Source organism: Oryx dammah, unplaced genomic scaffold (genome assembly GCF_014754425.2).
Source record: "Oryx dammah isolate SB20612 unplaced genomic scaffold, SCBI_Odam_1.1 HiC_scaffold_17, whole genome shotgun sequence".
NCBI lineage: Eukaryota > Metazoa > Chordata > Mammalia > Artiodactyla > Bovidae > Oryx > Oryx dammah.
In genome coordinates, this window is record NW_024070201.1 from 54,950,754 (window position 1) to 54,973,164 (window position 22,411).

Here is a 22,411-nt window from a genome sequence, read left to right on the forward strand (position 1 = left end):
TGGATCTGTTCAAGAAGAGTCTTATTCTCCTTAGCCCACAGAATCTTAAATGGAATATATACGGCAGTTTCCAGAGCCTTAAGTTATTCTGAACCCATTGTTGATTTAAAAAATAGTCACAACCTAAAAGTTGAGAGTTATGTTTTATTTGGTGGGAAGTTTTAGGACTTTAAGCCCAGGAGACAACTCAAGTAACCCCAAGAGAACTGCTCCAAGGAGGCAGAAAGGAGTCAGGTTATATACAAGTTTTCAACAAAGGGCAGGTAGTCTGAACATCAAAAGTATTTTTGTGAATTAAAGAAAACCAGATATCTCAAGTTAAGAAATTTAGCACTTTTCTATGTATGGAAAGATGTGAGTCTGGGCTCACTGAAATCATTCCTTTCCTATGCATCTCAGCTGTCTGGGGCCAGTATCCTGCAATATTTCACATCCTGACATTTTCAGTTCTCATTGTAGGGAGTGGCTGCAGTCTACTGGCTGCCAGATGGTACAGGTATTCTTTCTGAGTGCCCTGGAGGGCTGGAATCGTTGATGCCTATGACATCCTGATGCACTGATACGGCAGAAAATAGTCCATTTCTCACCAAGAAACAATTTTAGAGAGAGCTATCTATCAATTACAGTAGAGGAGAAGAAATAGACTTTAAGCTTCCAACCTAATAAGAAATTTATTTCCATAAGCAGTCCTCACATTTATTGATTTTCAGCCACAGCTCTCCAAGAGAAATCACATGTCAAAGAAAATGGAGAATTTGTGCTAAAACACAGCTTTGTTTTCTTAAAGAAGTTTGCTTCTGTCTTCTTAAATTATCCCTACTCACATGCATAATGTTAAATAAAATGCTTGTCCAGAGGTTCTCTATGCATAAAGGCAGGCTATTAAAGTAAATAAAATAATTCACTGCAAATATACATTTGTAGATTGGACAAGATTTTTTACTTTTAGCGTTTTTGCTCTTTTTTTTTGGCTCTGTTATGCTGCTTTGGGATTTTTCTTAAGATTTCAACTGGAGTTTTCTTTTATGCAGCAAGTGTTCTTTTCCTATTAGGCAGAAGGCTTCTCCCACCTTTATTCTCCTGCTCACTTTCTAAGCTTGAGCCATTCACACTGTGCTTGACTCTTCATTTTTTGTCTCCTCCATTTTCATTTAGCAGCTCTTATATTAGGACCCTTGTTGTTGTTATTCAGTTGGTAAGTCATGTCTGACTCCTTGCAACCCCATGGACTATAGCTCTCCAGGCTCCTCTGTCCATGAATTTTCCAGGCATGAAGACTGGAGTGGGTTGCCATTTCCTCCTCCAGGGGATCGTCCCAACTCAGGGATCAAACTCGAGTCTCCTGCATTGTCAGATGGGTTCTTTACTACTGAACCACAAAGGAAGCCCACATTAGCACCCTAAAAAGCCTTGTCATGGGAAGCTGTTATATAAGCAGAGGCTTCTAAGTGCTCTTCTTATCTCCAAAGTCTCCCCTCGCATAACACACACCTCACGTAATAGTTTAGTGGATGTAACATGATGACCTTACACTTTTACCCACATCCTCAGGGCAAGTTCTGAAGACTTCCCTAACTTCCATTCTAGCTTTATCTCTCACTACAAGTTTATAATCTCACATTACATCAGTATGACACGTATACCTTACCACGTCTAGTGGATGTGTTTGTAAAAGTTGATATTTAAATTTACTTAGTTAAAAAAGTGTCTGAAAGATTTATAAACAAAAGTAACAAGAAAAAAATGAAAAGCTTTTTTAAGGAAAATATTGCTCAAAAAATAATTTCTATGCAACACAATTGTTATTAAATATGGTTTTTTACATGTCACTTTTCTAAAAACAGGGCCGTTTCTGGAGCAGGGAAGCCATTATTTCTTGGTCACCTTTATGTTTCCATGTGTGAAGCCTCTGTTCTAACACTTTTAAGAGGCTGTTTCCTGAACTAAACTTGTTTATAAAGGACAGCGAACAGCTGTTCAGCTGCTTGGCAGCCGCAAGTGTCTCTGTAGGATATCTTTGGACATAAAAAAAGCTAAATACCCCCACTGGGTGGAATTTTTTAGCTCTGTGGAAGAATTTCTTTGTGGTCCTTTTCTCTACTGTACAGAATATACACTGATGATTATTGTGAAAAACTATTCTTATTGCAGTTTTCAAAAGCCCAAGCCTTAACATCAACAGTCTTAGAAGTTTAGAACCATCTAGAATATCTTGCACCTATCTACCAACTTTCAAAAGTAATACTTTTCATTATATTTTATATAATGAAATTTTCACTAATGCAATATTATAGGAAAATACCTAATTACCCTCTACTCCTGTGAGAATAATGCACCTATTTTCTGTATGATTTCTATGTTATTTAAGTGATTGACAAAAAGATAATGCCTTGACTGTATTGGTTTAATCTCCCTCACTAAATTATAACTATAGTAAAGATATTATGCAAATGAAAAGAGAAAAAGGCAACTTGAATTTATACTTTATTAAAATCAAACAATTCTTACAACTCTGAAATGTATATTCAATAACATTGTGTAACTGTACATTGTTCTTTATAAAACTTCAGGTCATGTCTGATTAAAAAACACTTGGACTATATATATCCAGTGATTGATGAAATTTCTTAATGACCCATGGCACATTCTGAAAGACATCAGAGAACAGGGCTAGCACTCTGATACCTCTCCCTTGGAAATGCTGGATCACTGATGGAATTCTGCATCCTGTAACTTCCCCAGCCCTGGAAGTTTTGCTAACAGGAAATGCAGCTGTGTGTGCTTTCACTGGAAAGCTAACTTCTTAAAGCTCACTGCATAGCTTCCATTTGGTCCACAAATACTTCCTCAGAGTGCTAGGACCCCTTCAAAGCAGACATAAAAGTAGAGTCCAAAAGGAAAAGAGAAAGTAAGGGGGGAAATGCTGATTCCCCAACTTTCTCCATGAGAAAGTCACATGAAACAGTTGCGGGACCCATGAAAGGATTGTATATCTTATATTTACAAATGATAAAATAATGTGATTCCATTGAGAAAAAAAAAAATCAATAGTGCCTCAGTGTAAAAAAGTAATCACTGGATTATTATAACCAAAAATGTTGCTAATATTTTTGTTTGTTTTCCATTAAGGTGACATATCTGTTTGATAATGGAGGGACAGTCTTCTTTGCTATTTTTATGGCAATATGGGGTGAGTACGTTCTTCCATTATTTAACTTTCTAGCCCTTGTTTTCTGAAGCTGTTGCTGTGTTTCTGCACACCCACACCCATACACAAACACACATAGCATGTGTCAATTCAACAATAAAATCTCTTATCTTCCTATGCCTTCTTCATACATTCACCACTTCTTTGGGAATTCAACTCTTGATCTAATCTTCTAATCCCTAAAGCCTCAACCTTCCTATACTGTAGAGCATATTTTTCCTGCCAGAGCAGCCAGTAATTGAAAACAAACTGAAGCATACTTGTGAAAGTGATGATCAGAAGATGTTTTGTTTGCTTAAGGCTTCTAGTCATCTGTTTTATTTAACCTTACATTTTATGCACTTAGAGATTCAGAATCTATTCCGTATATGATTGAGCAATAATGTCTAATACTAAATAAATCCTGTCCCTATCTAACATCTTAAAACTGTAAAAATTATGTTTAGGTATATGTATTGGCTGACTTTTTCGTGAAGTTTCTCATTGAGTTTTTAAAGAACCAAATTAATTGGGACCTAAAGTAAATTACAGATGGGAATTTCCCATGATTTGAAAAGAAGTGATTACTTTCCTGGGTAGGGTCAACTTTCTGATTATGGTCTGTTGAATGCAAAGTTATCATCAACTGGGCAACTCAAGAACTTTACTATGAACCTGCTGATACAGAAAAATAAAATGTACTAGAATACAAATCTTTCACTCTCATTGCCTTAATTTCCCAGGAACACAAACTCTGTGCCATACTTTTTCTAGTTTTAAGTCAAAATTTAAAAAAAAAAAAATCACCCTTCCAATTTTCCTTCAGCAAAATTCATTAAGACTACAAAGGGAGCAATGAAAAGTTAATCTATTGATTTTTGTCTACCCCCTCACCCAAAAAGTAAAAATGTAATTTGGGGTTCCTATTTTCACTGAAGGATTTTTAAATTAATCAGGCAGGGCAATCATGGTGAAGTCTTTTAGTTTTACCTGATTCCATAGATATTTCCTAATAAGAAAAAAATAGGCCAAAATACTAATGAAGGTGTCTCAATGGATGAATCAGTATAGCCAAAGCTGGTAAGAAAGGAAACCTTTTGGATGATTTATCCTCTGTTTATGTTTTTGCTAGTAGCCTCATGCTTTTACAGTTCTCCTTGACACAGGCCACGTGATAGTGGCCTTGCTTCAGTGTTTGGAAGATGGATTTGAAAAAGCCAGGATGTAGATGAACACTTGCCATCTGCAGCATTTCCCCCCTAAGTTTTACATTGAGGTGCGAAGCGGAGGTATGTCATCCATAGGAATGCCATCATGCGCATTTTCTCCACCTGCTGAAGTAGATGAATCATTTGCAGTTGGGTTGTAATAACTAGAGTTCCCAAAACTCACATCATAAGGTTCCGGTGCATTATCTAATCGCAGAACTAAAAAAGCAACAACAAAATTGTTTTATAGTGACAGTCTGGAATGCATACTCCCGCATCTGCTAGACCATAGGAATTGTTCTGGATGAGTAAATAGTTACATTTTTATGTGATATTTTCAGATACTGGTTTGGAATTTAAATAAGTAGTTATTTATCAAGCCACATTTTTCTTTCTAAAACTAAAAACAGTTTAATTTCCAAAATTTCACTGCAGGTGGTCCAAACATAAAGGAACTAGGGGAGAGATCACAACAAAAGTCTAGCAATATTTGGTATAAGGAAGTACTAACATGTCTCATTGACTTTTGAATCTTGTGAATTCAGAACCATGTTAACAAGTTCAGAATCTTTTTTTTAAGTTTGGTCATGTTGTGCATTTGTGGGATCCTAGTTGCTGACCAGGGCTAGAACTTGGGCCCACAGCAATGAAAGCATAGAGTCCTAACCACCAGGGAATTCCCAACATGTTCAGAATTTTTACTTCTAGTGTTAAGTGATTTTTAAAAAGTGAAGAGCTTTACTTTTAAAATCAGTGTCATTATTTTATCAAGTGTCTTAATATCTTTATGGGTGAGCAATGGAGATGAAAAAAAAAAGTTGTAAAAGCTTCTGTTTGCTTCTGATAGATCCAGGTTATCGTACACTTAAGGTTTTGTAACTAATAACATGGTTAGATTTTTTTTTCTTTCTACAAACAACTAATTATTATTTCCTTAATGATCTTGAATTTATTTTTATAGAAAACTTGGAATGTTCTAGGCTTCTGAATACTAAAACAGTGACTATTTACTAGCTATATTAGTCATCTAATTATTCAGCTAGGTAGTCTCAGATCCTACCTAGTCCTTAAGCCTTCTGTTTACAAACTGGGCTCCCAGGAGTCTTATGGATTTGAAAGGGGTGACACAAAGTTACCTTGAAAAAGTAAAACTGTTGTGATTGAATTATTCCATTATGCCTCAATCACAACGTCTTAGATTGTGTAAAGTTGAGAGATTGACCTTTTACATGTGATAACATTTAAAGAAAATATTATGAAGTTAAAAAAAAGTTTGGAAGCCCCCAAAGCTTGAAATCCTATCCTTCAACTTGGAAAAGTGCTACTCTTTATTTTCTATGGATTGCTAGAAATCCATAAACAGATTTGAAAGGCCAGGATGTAGATGAACAGAGTTCAGTTAAATTTACAACTAATGGGTTTGCTTTTGAAAATCAGCAATATATCAGTAATGATCCAAAATTATAAAAAATAACAAGGTTTTATCAATAGGACTCAACAGGGGCATTTAACTATATTTTGATGGTAGCAAGAGTCTATTGTGTAAGCCAAAAACCAGATTTTTTTTTTGTCCTGAAATATTTTTTTTAAAAAGAGATGAGTCAAGCTTTTGAAGTGATTTCATTTCTATTCTAGTTAATACTGATCAAACTAAGTACTTTATTCTTAGCAGACACATTTCTCATCCATAGATGTTGTGCTTTTTTTTCCATCACGTGATTGGGAAATTTCTGAATTAAGGTATATCTGACTTTATGTATCCAAATATACCGCTCTTCAGAAATTCTTTTTTAGAGCCTCATCAAGTTAATTAATAGAGAGCTACTGTGTATGTATAAATTTGTTGTATATGTGTAAACTTTGGAAGAGCATCCAATTAGAATAAATCATTGTTCAAAATCCTGCTACTAAGAGATCCAACAATGATGGAGAATGGCTCCAGTTTTTTGCTTACAAACTGGCAATTTTGTTCTTAATATCATGCCGTTGTTTTTCATTGGCTTCTCTGATGGTTCAGATGGTAAAGAAACTGTCTGCTATGCAGGAGACCTGGATTCGATCCTTCCAGGGGGTTGGGAAGATACCCTGGAGAGGAAATGGCAGCTTATTCCAGTGTTCTTGCCACACTCCTGCTGAACAGAGGTGTGTGTGGTGGGCTACACACAGTCTATAAGATTGCAAAGAATCAGACACAACTGAGTGACTAACACTATTTATAATGCTATGTTTTAGGTTCTGGGATTACTTAAAACCAATTGTGATGTGATGAGCAACAATTCCAAACGGTTTTAAACCTTCACTAACGGGCCCATAGTTATTTTGGTTATGTTCTTTGAGAAAGAGAGTAGATCAGAATAAATCTTCAGTTCATTCTGTCATGTGACTCTCTAAATCCTGTCTAGATAATGCAGTGAACATTAGCATCTTCACTTAATTAAAACCAGTGTGTACAGGTGAAGTTCTGAGAGTTGTGTTTACCTGGTTCGTTTCTGTCGTCATAAAGTCGCCGATGGGAAAATGAATCTGTTTTCCTTTTTCCACATAAAAGGTAGCCAACAAGACTAAGCAATGAAGCACCCAGAATAGCACCTAAAATGGCCCCAAATACTACTCCTGTATTTCTGTTCTCTAGAGGACAAAGAAAAAATAATTTACACATAGGTAGAAAACAGTTATTCAAGGAATAGAAATACATGTGGACTTTGTATAAGCAAAGTTTAACACTTTTTTTTTAAGATAATGGGTATGTATATATAGTGGGTGTGTGTGTGTTTTATAAAGTAGTGAGTTTTGGGGATATATCAGAAATATATACTTCCTGATAAAACAGTACTTCAAAATTTAAATTATCTTGAAACATTCCTAAGCCTTAGTTTTGTAACTGTCTCATTACGTATTAACACTAATAGTACTGAAATGCCATGTGCGTTCTCCATTAAGATCTAACTTCTATGTTGAATTCTGTATTGTTTTTAATCAACTCTGAATCACTGATGAACTTTAATGATGAGATAGGCTGTGAGTTTGTTTCTATTCAGAATTAAAAAGCAAATGGGAGTAAGTAGGTGATAGAAATGAATTCACCCCAATGAAAAGGCATTATGAGAAAAATAAATATATTCTGATATAGAATATTTTCTAATACAGGAAAAATACCAAACAAAACAGGATGTTTGCTGTGCTTTGTACATTTCAAACAAATGTGTAGGTCTGAGTTTCAAGGAATCCAGAGTTTCATTCTATCATCCCCTTTAACAAGCACATTATTTGAAGGCTGTCATCAATAAATCACATAATACTCCCTGAATTCATGCTTAGTGCAATTTATTTTCAGCTTTAAAAAATAATTTCTCAAGAAGCTTATTAATTAGGTAGGCAAGAGTTCTTATAGGGTCTCTAATTCTATATCAGACTCCATTTATACACCAAGAAACATGTTGAAATTTTTTACAACAGCAGCACATTTTTTTACTAAGCTGAAAGTGAGGCAAAGTTAACTAAAATTTCTTTTGATTAAAGAACAACGGTAGGATTAAGTACTCAATATTCTCTCTCTCTCTCTCTCTCTCTCTATATATATATATATATATATATATATATAGTGTTAGAAAGGCAAAACAGAGCATAGTTTTATATGTCCGAATGGAAGGATGTCTTAAAATTATGAAAATATGTGTACACATAATATATTGGTTGCGGTGCTATACTAATCTTGGATTTCAAATTTTAAAACTTTTCTTGTACACTAACAACAGCTTTCAAATAGGAATTTGTATATATAATTTGTTGTTATATCACTAACATCTGTAGATAGGTTGTATGGAAATCAATTAGTTCATGGAGGGAAAAAAAGAGTATTTTTTTTTTTTAATTCAGGAAACAAAACCATGGTATATAAAGACTCTTCATTATGTATTAGAAATATTTTCTGCTTTATGTTTTAAAACTTGACTAATCCTCAGATGAAAACATAAATGTCCCCATAATACAATTTCCTTGTGATACTCACAGCTAAATTTTATTTTTATGGTATTCAGTAGGTACCAAACTAAAAATCAAGAAGGGTATCCTGTTGAATTTACACTTTTAAAATATCAGTGTTCGAGTCTCCTGTGATTGCTGTATGGTTTCAGGTAATTACCAAATTTATTCATTTCATTCTCTTTTCAAATCCCACATACATATATTTTTAAACTTCCATTGAGTTGTATTCCTAAAAGCCTGGGAAATTTCATATAGTCTTTCTGAGATACAGTAATATTGTTACAGTATCTTAAAACTGTACTATTACATCAGCTTCAGTTTCTTTTCAGCTTAACCTATTTCTTATTTTGGCCCACTGTTTCATCACATTCCCATACAGTAATGACTAGTGTCTATTGACTTAAGTCCAAAAGTCCCTTCACTATTGACTGTGAATATCATGGCTGCTATTGTAAAATGAGAACCACTTGTACTATTGCAGCCTCCTTTTTCTTTTAGAGTGGTGCATTCCTTAGGTGTAATAACTTACTTGGATATTCAATTTCACACAAAAGGAAAATTAAATCCATTTATATTTACCTTCTTGGGGGTCTGACGTATTTGGAAAGATTTTTGAATTATTGGTGAATTTCAGGGTGGGATGTAAAGTTGTTTCTTGATAGATGGTAAACCCCTCCATGCTCTCTCTGGTTGTGGTAGGCCATCCATCTGTTACCATGGGGGTCACAGATATGGTGTTTGGTCCTGAAGGGAGGTTGCTAACTGTAATGGAACTGTTGTCAGGAGCTTTCAAGGTATCATTGATGGAAGACCGGGTAAAGTTTTCTGAAGACACAGGAACTGTGGTATTGGGAGAGGCTGAAACTGGCAGAAGACTGTTATCTGCTATGGATGAGTTCCAAGGCAGTTTAGAAACAAAGCTGTGGATTGAGGGAGGTCTTGGGGAAAGTGTAGGCATGAGTCTCGGACTCCTGGAAGAGCTGTCTGTTGACAGATTACTGTAGAAACTCGCTTCATGTGTTTTACTTGATGGATCCTCAAAAGAGAAATTACTTGCCTTGGGATTGGAGGTTTCTCTATTTTCTTTATCTGAGGTTAAATTTGCTTTGCTTTCTAAAGGAACAGATTGATTTTCCCTTGTTTTTAAGTCTTCTGCAGTGCTTTCTGTTGTGTTTGTTTTTTGACCTTCTTCCCCATGGCTTCCAAAAAGTAGTAAACTAGACAAAATTGAAATCAACAGAACTTTGGCTGAAGTCAACATTGTAATCTTCTTTGGTATTAGTGTTAATATGGAGAATCTGAAAGAAAATAATAACCATTTGATTTATTAAATGAAGTATTGAGGTTTTTCTTTAATGGATCTACATTTCTAAAGTGATTTTAAAAAACATAGAGACAGAGTACTGAGATGACAGTATCATACCCTTTATTCCAAAAGTTTGTTTTCTTTGGATTTTATTAAAACAAGAGTCACTAAGTTCTGCTTGACTGAGTTCTATTTTCTATATAATATTTCTTTCTTTATTCCTCTAGGGAAATGCCATATAGAAACTTTTTCAAGCTAGACATTGTCATTTTATTATTTCAAAGATCATTTAGCTTGGGACAAGTTGAAGTACACACACACACACACACACACACACACACATGCACACATAGTGTATATGGATGGCTATGTAAGTTTTTTTTTAATACTGTAAATATAGGGAATGTAGAGCTTGCTGATTTCTTTAACCTATTTAAGAAAACATTTTTTAAATAAAGATGTAATTTGGAGTGTTTATTATAAAAATTATGTTATCAATTATACACTAAACATACCACTTTAAAGTGAGTCAGTCAGGAACTCCACTTGAAAGCATTTTATTAGGTCTTAATTTGAGTTACTTGAATTTGAGGTTAACATCCCTTTTTATTACATTATGTTTACTTCATGTTGCCCCTTTTCCTATTAATCCCAAGTTACAGAAAGTCAGGAAAACTCTTAGAACTGGAGATTCTTTCATTGTACTGTCTTATTGTATAAGTGAAGAATCTGATTGGGAGTATGTTTGGGAAAAGGTACCTAACTAGATCATGGCAGCATTGGAGTTGGAAACCATAGCTCTGACCTGCAATCTGGGCACATCACATTGCCTCTTAAACGTGGAAGCGCCACAGTTCATAGATAGGAGGATATGGGGGAGAGGTTTCGAATTTACATTTATATTGCAAATCTGGCTTCTATATGAAAAACATATGAAAAAGAATTGTCGTGTGAAGCAGTTGTTCTATCAAATCATGATAATCATACTAACTTCGTAGTGTTCTGCAGACTAAATGAAATGATTGAAGTAGAAGTACTTTAAACCATATCTGATCCAAAGTAAGCAGTTAGTTAATTTCCATTTCTTATTATTAAAATATAACATTATTTCCATAAGTGTCTTAAAGTTTGTAATATCAACTCATTAGATCCTCACAATGATCCCTGGAGACAAAAAGAGTAGTTCACATTATCCTCATTTTGCAGATGAAGAAACTGAGGGTCAGAGTGTCCAGTAATGAAAGCTAGTAGTGAAAGCCAAGTTTGCTGACTCCAACCTAATTAGGTGTTAAAATTTTAAGTATTTTTAATTTAAAAATAATTCTTAAAAAAAGCTAGACTATATTTGTATTTGTGATTATTTTGTTTGTTTATAGTTCAGTCACTTTCTGTGATAATCAAGAAAATTCATTTAGATCCTAAAAATTTTTAACATAATTGGAGAACATATTATTAGTATGCACTTATTACATGAGACGGTTTGCATATTTTCTCATTTAATTCTTAACAAAAACAATCAAACAATAAGGAAGAGGTTATTAATCCTACTTTACAGATAGTTAAATGGGAATAAAAAATGTCAATAATGTATTCAAAACACATAGCTAGTAGTTGAAAGATAGGGTTAGGATTCAAACCTTGGCATCAAAATCTCACACTCACTCACCTATATAGTAGAAGCTACAAAGGAATATAGATTTGGTATTAGCTGGTTTTTAGAACTTTTTCCACAAGTGTTTACTTAGCACAGATTATAATAATAATAAAATAATCTGAATTTTATTTTAACCAGAGCTGTTGATAACCTCATATTTTTAATCACTAGTAAAGTAGTGACTTCTACCTGTGTGCTGCGCTTAGTCACTCAGTCATGTCCAACGCTTTACAACCCCATGGACCATAGCCTGCCAGGCTCCTCTGTCCATGGAATTCTCCAGGCAAGAATACTGGAGTGGGCTGCCCTGCCCTCCTCCAGGGGTCTTCCCAATCCAGGGATTGGACCCAGGTCTCCCGCATTGCAGGTAGATTCTTTACCGTCTGAGCTACCTTCTTCATTTAGTACCTCTTAAACATACTAAAGTACACCTTTATCCTAATTTAGAAATTCCCAGCTGTTGTCGCCATGGTTTCTAAATAAACACTTTTACCTGGTAATTTACAGATTAACATTAACAAAATAGGAACGATTATCCCCAGGACCTGAAGTTCACCAATATTTAATTAAAATATTGCTTCACCTAGCACATTTAAAATGCAATTCCATTTAGTTTAAAAATACTCAGATGGACCTTTTCAGAAACATCTCTTTCCTGTTAACTCTGTCAAGTTCATAGTAAACTTTATAGCCTCTTTCACTGTCTCCTGCCACGGATCTGATTCATTTTGCCTTGTATTTGGTCACCTGTCTGGTTAGGCAGTTTGATTTGCCTTCCCTAAACCTAGGCTTTCTGATTATTTTGTCTTCCCAAAGAAGCGGTCATCAGAGGGGACCAAAAAACAAACCTTGGCCGTTCATCTGATTTTCTCATAATGTCACATAAGGATTGTTGCAAAGTGCTTTTACTCCCTTCTCGTAATGAGAATCCACATATCAAGAGTCAACAAAGTGAGTTTTGTTGTTCCTGTTTCACTTTGCCTGTAACATGGAACCACCAAGGGGATCACTCTACCTTTTACCCAGCTTTTGATTAGAACTTGAAAACCTCAGGTATCAACACCTCTAATGAGCCAAGCAGTCTGTTATGCCTATAATTTATTTCCACGGAAACAGGAGAAAGTAAAGAGTGGGATAAGACAGTACATTGTGAATGCTATTTGCAACTTATTCAAAAATTAATACACTCATGGGTAAGGCTTTTGTGAGTCCCGATTTATTCTGTTGTCCTAGAATGGTAACTGGGGACAGCTTTGCTTCTGCCCTCTGGCTTCTGAGAGAACCAGGCTGCACCTCCTACTCAGGTCCGTTCATCTTAAAGGGACAGAAGCGGCCAGGAATTGAAGCCATCAGCTTTTCAGAACGCTGGCACTGGATTTTTGCTGGGGCAAGGACTAAGCAATTTTGGTTAAGTGTGACCCCATTTTCCCCTAGAGTAGGAAACAGCAACCTACTCTAATATTCTTTTCTGAAAAATTCCATGGAAAGAGGAGCCTGGTAGTCTATAATCCATGAGGTTGCAAAGAGTCAGACATGACTGAGCACAGACCCCCATTCTGAATGGAACAATGCATATACAAACAGGGAAGATTAACGTTAGTGGTACAGAAACTCCAGAGGACAATAAAAGAAATCTATATTCTTTACAATTTTCTTTCAGCCTCCTTCCTTCTCTAGTTAATATATTTAAACTCTGTTGTCTATTTGCTGTGTAGAGTTATGCTAGATAATGGATTGCGTGCTCTTGCGTTCCAAGTTCATCAGTCAACCAGGTGCACAGTGGAGGCAGAGAGAATGTGGGGATGAAAGAAAGTGAATTTGGAGAGAGAGAGAGAAAAAAAAAAGAAAAACCAGGAGAACCAGATAGCATCATTTCTCCTATTCTTTGCCCCATCTTGCCCTGAGGTAGAAATTCCTAAGAGGAATTTTCAGGATGTAGCCTAGGAACAGAGATAAGCTCATTAGGAACCTGAAAAACTTCCAAGATTAGAATTATTATAAAGGGAATAGAGACAGAGAGAGAGAGGGGATGATTTCCATCCAATTTGTGATACGTTAAACAAAGATTCTAAATCTTTCTGAATATACTGAAATGTTTGTATTGCTTCTAAGGCTTAATAACTTTTAAAATATACTTTCAGATAGTGTGAGTTTCACTTTTTTTTTTTTTTAATAATTCCTCTATCCAAAGAAAATGAACACTATTTTCTCTTGTCTTTGGTGTTGGCACTAAAAAGTGGTTTCACATTACTGCTTTTGTATAGAGGGTTTCAGGAGGTGGTGATAAGGGAAGAAAAAAAGAAAACTTGTGGCCATTAAGGGAAGCAAAGCCACATTCAATGTTCATAAAATTGTTGCCCCTTAATTTTGTAAAGTTATTATTCTGCCCAGCCCTCCTGTTGTAACTGAGTCATACCAATTTTGCACTGAGCTTTAAAAATAAGGAGGTATCCTGGTTTGTGTCAAGTAATCAAGCCATGCAAGGGAAGAGGAATGCTAGTTATTCTAAACTAAACCAAAATCAGAAATTTTAAAGAAAACCATCACTTTAAGCTGCACTGAGAAGATGTATAAAAGCATGTTTCTGTAGTGAAACAACTAAAGAGTATATTCTGTGTTGCTTCTCTCTATTGTTTGTGATCATTCTTATTGTAGATCTCAGGCTACCGATTAAGACAGATGTGTTTTGCTTGTCTTAGTCATAAGAAACAGCCAGACATGTAGCTGGTATCCCAGGCAGAACTCACATTTTACTCAGAGTGGACTTGAAAAAGCCACAGTAAATGAAGACGTAAGGAATTAGGCTTCTAGAGATGCCTTTTATGAGAAGGTTTTAAGGGAGAGAAGACTTAACTAGCCAGAAGGCAGGATTCTATTGAGAACCCATATCATTCACATTATTTGATTTTAAAAGGAAGAAACAAACAAAAAGGAAAACATGACTTTCCTTCAGGAACTAATACATTTCAAGAGTTTGAGAACATCATTCTAATTATAAGACAGAGGAACGTATAAGCCCAGAAAAATATATAGAATGTCAAACTCCCTGCGAACTCGGGCATTTTCAGTCATAAACTTCAATACTGAAATAATTAGGTGGAAGAGTGTTAAGTTTAGAAAGATTGTGTCTCCAAAAGAAACATTCTGGACCCAAATTCCCGGGTTTTCAGCCTTCTATTGTTTCACTATTTGTAGAAACAGTCTCTATGGCTTGGTTAGAAGACAGTGGTAAGCATTATATCGACCTCTCTGTAAGAAAATCCTTGCTGCTGCTGCCGCCAAGTTGCTTCAGTCGTGTCCGACTCTGTGCAACCCCAGAGACGGCAGCCCACCAGGCTCCCCCGTCCCTGGGATTTACACAGCCACAAACTGAAACTAATTATAAGAAAATTAATGCCTGTCTTTGATCCATGGGAGGTCTTTTGCAGCAACCAGCTTAGCCTTTTAGATTTCTATTGAGTGCTCTACGTGTACACATACCATGTTAAGTAAAATATATACACATTTTGCCAGTTTTTGATTAAGAAGACCTTTGGTAAAGATATAAAGCTTAATAATTCCTCGCATTAGCAGATTGTTTTCAAAAAGCTGTTGGGTTCTAATACTTCAGCAAGAACCATTGAGCCAAATACATAATTTAAATCTAAATACTCAGTTTATATTCTCGCAGCCACTTCTGCTTTAAACATTTTGAAGCTTTTTACTAAGATCTGACTTAAGGAAATTCGCCCTTGCAATCATGTAGGTTTGAAGCAAGTTTTTTTCTTTAACTCTTTAGCTGGTTTCATCATCTAGAGAATTTGGCAATAATTCTTAAAGTTAACTCACTTAGCACGAATGCTCATTTGGAAGGTAATTACTTGATGAAACAGCTACCTGTCTTCACAAAGGGTCTCTGTAGGTACTTGCCAGACTGTTCTGCCAAAAGTTCAACTGGCTTTGATTCTCTTTGGTGAATAAGAGAAAGAGAGAGAGAGAGATGAGACCAAGGATCTGATATAATCCAGCATGCACTTACCTTCAGGTCTAGGAGGTGTTTACAAACAGAAACTGAAGTATCACAGCCGTCCTGACCGCAGTGAGTCTGCCATGCATTAGAGAAAGCAGATGGGTTAAGTGTACAGATGTCCCACTGGGCAGGAGGGTGCCAGAGAAACGAAGTTAGGTGAGGCTGGCTGTATCTTGCTTGTGTAATAGAGCACCCAAGAACCTGACTGACCTGCTTCTCAGCTGTCAGCATGAAGCTATCACCTCATTCAGGCCTTTAAAAAAAAAGAGAAAAAGAAAGCCCAACCCTCCAGCTTTCATAGGTTGGTTGCTTTGACTTCGGGACAGGCTAGTTCTCTTTTGGGTGTTGGAAAACAAAGGACATACATTTCTTGCCCTCAGTGAAGAAAAGCAGGACAGAGAGTTTGCTCCTGGTCACTGCTGTATCAGGGATTTCTGACACATGCTGGGTTCCCCTTTGCAGGTGAGGAAACCACAGTGAGTCAGTCCTGCACCTGTTGCTCAAGTGACCTGAGCTGCATGCTGTTCTCCAAACACATAAACAAATCTTTTTTTTCCCACTGTGGGGATGCCTGATTTGTGTACTCACAACCTGAATGGAGAAAGTGTTGTCTGCTGTGTGCTGAAACTAGATTTATAGAAAGTCACACTTCAGACAGTGGATTACTGTGCATCAGATCCTTGAGAAAGCTGTAAAATATTAAGTTAGAAATCAGCACCAGGACTGAGGTGGGGTTTCTTGCTGACTCTCGGAAGTTCGGGGGAGGTGGTAGCTGGGGCCTGACTGAGAATGGCCATGTGATCCCGAGTAATCCTGGCAGCCTGCTCAATTAGTTTCCATCCTGTGTTCTCTTTGCTTTTCCTCTCAACTTAGAAGCCAGAGAGTTTCAGAAGAGCCTAAGTAATGCTTGATTAAATACTAGAGTTGAATAACAACCTGGCATACTTCCTTTCATGGCTTATAAAAGGGAGAAGAGGGAAACTGCATTTTCTGGGAGATTCCGCACATCAATATTTGGGGACAGGCGCCAGGGTCTGTTCAGTTCAGCAAGCCTGAGGTTCATGCTTAGTTTCTGTTGCACAAGGAGATAGGTTTCCAACTGCTGAGAGAGAAAACGAAACTTTAGCTAAGGTTCAGGGGCTTTAAATTGAATGCAAAGAATCTGCCCAGTTAACTGGCTTCAAGAAAGAACAAGGTAATTCTATAGTTTCAAATTTTCTGAAGCCCAAAGTCCTTCAGAGTTTGATTAGAAATTAAGCCAATTAAGCCTAAAATATATTCACTCAAAAGATACTTAAGCTATATCTGCACTGGTAGGAAGAAAAGCAAGTTCAGTTTAATCAAATAACTAGTTACTGAGAAATGGCTTAATAAAATTCAATTGGTTATTTTCAGATTAGCTAGTTACTAGGGAAAAAACTCAACTGAATAAATATTTTTATATCTGTGCTTAGAGAACTGAACATGACTTGGCAGGATTGGGTGTACCGTACATACCCTTAGGGATTTTCCTAGATATGTGCATGAATACATTACCACGTTCTACTTAGCATAGTAATCATGGCCTATACCAGGCAAGGAAATTACAAGGTACTTCTGCCACAGCTCTGCTTTCACTGCCACAAGAGTCAAAGTTAATCTCCAATGACCCTCTTTTCTGAAGACGCTAGCTGTGGCCTCAGAATCCTTTTCACTACTGCCCTCCTGACAACCTTAACCAATTGAGTAGACCTGACCCTAGAGATAAACCTTGTTTACCTTCCCTGTGGTGAGCACATCTGGAAGCAAAGTCATAAAAGGAAAACTATGCATAAATTTAATGCCTCAGTTATTACTTAGCTCACGTAGTTGTGATCAGACACCTTTATGGAAGCACTTGAGTTGGAGTTAAAAAGTAATTTCTTGCCAAACAAATAAGTCTTGCTGAGATGGATTTCCAGGTGTACCACAGTCTAGGTAAGACCTATCCCATTTTGGACCTGAAGAGCTCAACAGTAAGGGACAATTACCCAACAATTTCATCCGCCAAACCAGCTGAGATGACATACTATGCAATGCTTACATGATTTGTGTTGTACTTACTTACCTTCTATGGAGGCTTTCATCTAGCACTCTCCAATTGCTTTACACCCATTAATTAAACCTCACAATACATAATGGAAGAAGAACTACTGCCTCTTTGTCTTAAATGGTGGAACCACTCACCAGTGGAGTTTCCAGAACATGAAGTCACATTATTGTTACTGATGGATCTGAAAGCAGAACCAGATGTGGCTTGGCACCGTGTCTCAGATAAAACCGAAATATTGTTCTAGGTCCAAAATGGTATCTTATTTTACAAACCCTATTGTGTCACATGTGTGGTACTGACATCACACGTATGGAATTTGTTTCCATAGGTTAAATTCATTATTAGCAGGTTATGAGCTTAAAACAGGTTCTATGTTGAATTTATGTTTTGCTTCCCCAGAGAAACCTAGATTTTTTAAGGAATAAAAAATTTTGAGTAAAAATAAGGTAAAGTGAAAGTGAAGTCGCTCAGTCGCGTCTGACTCTTTGCGACCCCATGGACGGTAGCCCACCAGGTTCCTCCGTCTATGGGATTCTCCAGGCAAGAATACTGGAGTGGGTTGCCATTTTCTTCTCCAGGGGATCTTCCTGACCCAGGGATCGAACCCAGGTCTCCCACATTGCAGGCAGATGCTTTAACCTCTGAGCCACCAATATCATGGTTATGTTACCTGAGGATATGTCAATGATATTCTTTACAAGTACAATGGAAATTGACGACTGGAAAATTTCTTTGGGATAACAGCTGTTTTAGTATTCTGTTAGAAGAAAAGTAAAGGGATGATTCTCATGAGTGCTAACACTTGTTTAGCATACAAGTTTTTTTTTTTTTTTTCCTAAGTCATATGGTATTATAGTATGATCTTCATTTAACTGTAACTTCTTGGAAAGTTAAACACTCTATTTTGGTGCTAAGGACAATGCCTTTTGTTAAGCAGAGGTTTTGAAATAGCATATTCATGGCATACATACATGCATAAATGGGGATCTGATGAAGCTTATAAATTGGACATGTCAGATACAAACTTTAATTCAGGCATAGTTCAAGGAAAAGAATTACATAACCATAACAAAACCTGTTGCATTCCTATCTACACATTTAAAGGAACATGTTTTCTCAGTAAACATCCTTATAAAAACAAGAAATTAAAATGAAGTTGATTCTGAAACCTATCTGATTGTAATAAGTAGTAGATGTCCATGGATACCTGGATAGATTGAAAAACAAAAAGACCATTGACTTAACAACTTAAGAGAAGCATTTATAATAAATTTTATATTTTAAGCTTCATATTTATTAAATTTTGGAATGAATTCTATTGTTTTATTAATTGAAGTGATAATCCAGGTGTTTTAAAGAGACTTATATCCATTCTGATGTTTAAAATTGTTTTAATTATTTTAATTTCTGTCTGTATTTTTTTGTTTCAAAGAAGTATGACAAGGTAATCAATAAACATTTTCAGGCATAAATATAAAGGATAATATTCTGAGGTAGAAATAGAATAGAATTGGATTTAAAGATAAAATGGAACCATTAGAATGTTTCAGTAGATAAGTAGAGTCTTCTGAAAGTATATATCTTAAAGGGATATGAATTAGGTATATAAGACCAACATAAAAGTTGTCTTTTAAAATGTCAGTTTTTATAATTCACTGGAAATTGCATCATTTGCCACAATTAACATATACGATGTAAATAAATTTTGGATGTCATCAGTTCAGTTCAGTTGCTCAGTCGTGTCTGACTCTTTGCAACCCCATTAATCACAGCACGACAGGCTTCCCTGTCCATCACCAACTCCCGGAGTTCACTCAAACCCACGTCCATCGAGTCAGTGATGTCATTCAGCCATCTCATCCTCTGTCGTCCCCTTCTCCTCCTGCCCCCAATCCCTCCCAGCATCAGAGTCTTTTCCAATGAGTCAACTCTTCTCATGAGGTGGCCAAAGTACTGGAGCTTCAGCTTTAGCATCATTCCCTCCAAAGAACACTCAGGACTGATCTCCTTTAGGGTGGACTGGTTGGACCTCCTTGCAGTCCAAGGGACTCTCAGGAGTCTTCTCCAACACAACAGTTCAAAAGCATCAGTTCTTCAGCGCTCAGCTTTCTTCACAGTCCAACTCTCACATCCATACATGACCACCGGAAAAACCCTAGCCTTGACTAGATAGACCCTTGTTGGCAAAGTAATGTCTCTGCTTTACAATATGCTATTTAGGTTGATCATAAGTCTTAAATATATATAATATGATACATAGTTCTATAAACTTATTTGAGGTTACAAAAATTTTGAAGACCACTGATTTAATGCGTTACTTTTCCACTAATTTCTAAAGATTCAGAATATTTTATTGGGCATTTTTCTATAATAATTAGGGCCTGACACAGTAACAGTTTTACTCTGTTCTAGTTCCATTAAAGGAAAAAAAAAAAAAGCCGGAGAGGGTTTCAGAGCTTTTGCCAAAATGTGATGGAAACATTTCAAAAGTAAATATTACTTTCTTCAGAATGTTACCATTGCAGGTGTGCTCATACTCTACCCTGTATGTTACTACAGTAGATTTGTTAGCATCAGGTGGCCCTACCGAATCTTTATTTGGTGTGAGATCTCTGTGGCTCCTTCTCTGGCTGTGTTCTCTGTTGAATCCTGGTCCTGCTACTTACTGGTTCTGTAACCTGAACTGTCATATCCAAAGACTACTTTCTCATTTGTAAAATACAGAACAGGATATCTACCTCCTAGGTAGATATCCTAGACAATGGGGAACCAAAAGATAAGGTAAGTAAAGTATTATGTGTTGCTTGACACTAAATAAGGGCTTATCAATGGTGTCTATAATAATTTTAAAGATGGTAATTTCATTATAGAATCTTTAGATGGCCATTGCCTAATTTATCAACTATATGATGTATTTTGATATAATTTAATTAAATCAAGTTACAACTGGTTTTAAATATAATAAAGTGGCAAAATTGGCAGATTGACAATATTGTAGTTTATTTTTCTACCTTTAAGAAGAGATCTGAGTGATTTATTAATTCTGCCTTTAAAAAAATCAAGATGGATAATTTAAAAATCCTGTCATTTCTAATTTGTTTCTTTCTGGTTTGAAAAGTTAGAGTAACTAAATAATAACCTCACAACTTTGCCAACAAAGGTCCATTTAGTCAAGGCTGTGGTTTCTCCAGGAGTCACGTATAGACGTGAGAGTTGGACTATAAAGAAAGCTGAGTGCCGAAGAATTGATGCTTTTGAACTGTGGTGTTAGAGAAGACTCCTGAGAGTCCCTTGGACTGCGAGGAGATCTAACCAGTCCATCCTAAAGGAGATCAGTCCTGAGTGTTCATTGGGAGGACTGACGTTGAAGCTGAAACTCCAATACTTTAGCCACCTGATGTGAAGAGCTGACTCATTTGAAAAGACCCTGATGCTGGGAAAGATTGAAGGCAGAAGGAGAAGGGGACGACAGAGGATGAGATGGTTGGACGGCATCGCCGACTCAATGGACATGGGTTTGAATAAACTCTGGGAATTGGTGATGGACAGCGGAGGCCTGGCAAGCTGCGGTCCGTGGGGTCACAAAGAGTCAGACACAACTGAGCGACTGAACTGAACTGAACCTCATAACAAAAGAGTTTTTAAGAGTTTATTTGCTGAGTGTTCTCAGCACTGAGCCATGACCTGGAGAGGAGCAGAGTGAAGAGAGAATGAGATACCTAGGCTAGGTCTATATACTTTAAGAATCCAGATTTGTTCCTTGGCTCAAAAGCAGGGACAGAAGAAAAAGAGGTTATTCATCACCTAAAGGGGATTTTGACATTAAGTTCATGGGCAAAAAATAACAACGACAAGTGTTTTTCTCATCTGTTTAGAGGACTAGGAGCAATATAAACATTTTGCAGAGAACAATGAAAGCATGTTAGGTTTAACTAAGCTGACAGTTCTATAAGCTCCTAGCTACAGTAAAAGGAAGGCAGTTTTGTGTTGCATCAGGAGAGAATCCTTATTAAAAACACCTAGTGTTGTCGTAAATGCTCTTCTCTGAATGAATAATTTAAACCAATAACCCTGCCATAGGTGTCACAGTGAGCTGATCTTCTAGGGTCCAGTTCATTTGGGGACAAGTCTACTATACTTTTTGAACTTTTGCAGCATTACTAGTACAACAACAATAACTTCATTTCTTGAACATGGAGCTGTTGAGGATTTTGTGAGTAAGTATGTGTAAAACATTTGAACAGGCTATCTGGAACATTTGTGTCTGATGCACAATAGCTATTCACTGGGAGGAGATACACAATTTTGGAAGCTCTCTTTAGGAAAAAAATGCAAAATAAAGATATCAAAATTTCACAAATTTTAAAAATGTCAAATGCTACATAAAATCAAAATCCATAGAAGTAATAATATTTTAATTAATTAATTGCATAACATATCTCTGTAAATGCTTTTTGTCTTACTTTTTATCTGCATTTTTTTTTATTATTTCTGCATGTTTTAGTCACTCAGTCGTGTCCAACTCTTTGCGACACCATGCACTGTGGCCTGCCAGGCCCCTCTGTCCATGGAGTTCTCCAGGCCAAGAATACTGGCGTGTGTTGCCATTTCCTTCTCCAGGGCATCTTCCCGACCCAGGGATTGAACCTGTGTCTCCTGCATTGCAGGCAGATTTTTTACCATCTGAGCCACTAGGGAATCCCAATCTCTGTGTATGATGTTTAAAAAGATATTTCATGGAAGGAATGGAGAAGTCATTCAGTTTTTCCTCTTCCTCTAGCACAATTAATTGAAAATTATTTTATTATTTTTGACAGTTTTAAAAAAAGATTTATTAATTTGTTTTGCTGCCTCAAGTCTTGGCTGTGGCACATGGGATCTTCATTGCATCATGTGGGATCTTTGAGGATGGTGCCCAGACTCTCCAGTTAAGGTGCGGGGGCTTTGTTGCTCCACAGCATGTGGGATCTTAGTTCCCTGATCAGGGGTTAA

The 22,411-nt window shown here is 36.5% G+C and overlaps 2 protein-coding genes across 2 annotated transcripts in view; one reads left to right on the top strand and one right to left on the bottom strand.

Moving 5' to 3' along the window:
- ANO3 (anoctamin 3) overlaps positions 1–22,411 on the top strand; it is a 231,181-nt gene that overhangs the window by 141,487 nt on the left and 67,283 nt on the right. The window contains exon 13 of the mRNA XM_040258914.1: positions 3,130–3,190. Coding sequence (XP_040114848.1) covers positions 3,130–3,190 — 61 coding nt within the window. The remainder of the gene's footprint in view (positions 1–3,129; positions 3,191–22,411) is intronic.
- On the bottom strand, positions 2,467–15,797 carry MUC15 (mucin 15, cell surface associated). The gene is made up of 4 exons (XM_040258908.1): positions 15,358–15,797; positions 8,959–9,677; positions 6,874–7,023; positions 2,467–4,614 (listed from the first exon to the last, which is right to left on the bottom strand). Exons 2-4 carry the CDS (start codon positions 9,638–9,640, stop codon positions 4,454–4,456), a joined length of 993 nt encoding a protein of 330 aa, XP_040114842.1. The 5' UTR covers positions 9,641–9,677; positions 15,358–15,797; the 3' UTR covers positions 2,467–4,453.

Excerpts from the sequence above, each read along its gene's own strand:
- MUC15 (XM_040258908.1), bottom strand. The coding sequence starts at position 9,640 with ATGTTGACTTCAGCCAAAGTTCTGTTGATTTCAATTTTGTCTAGTTTA. Across the intron at positions 7,024-8,958 it reads TACGTCAGACCCCCAAGAAG|AGAACAGAAATACAGGAGTA; the intron begins GTAAATATAAAT and ends TTTGTCCTCTAG. Across the intron at positions 4,615-6,873 it reads TGACGACAGAAACGAACCAG|TTCTGCGATTAGATAATGCA; the intron begins GTAAACACAACT and ends TTGCTTTTTTAG.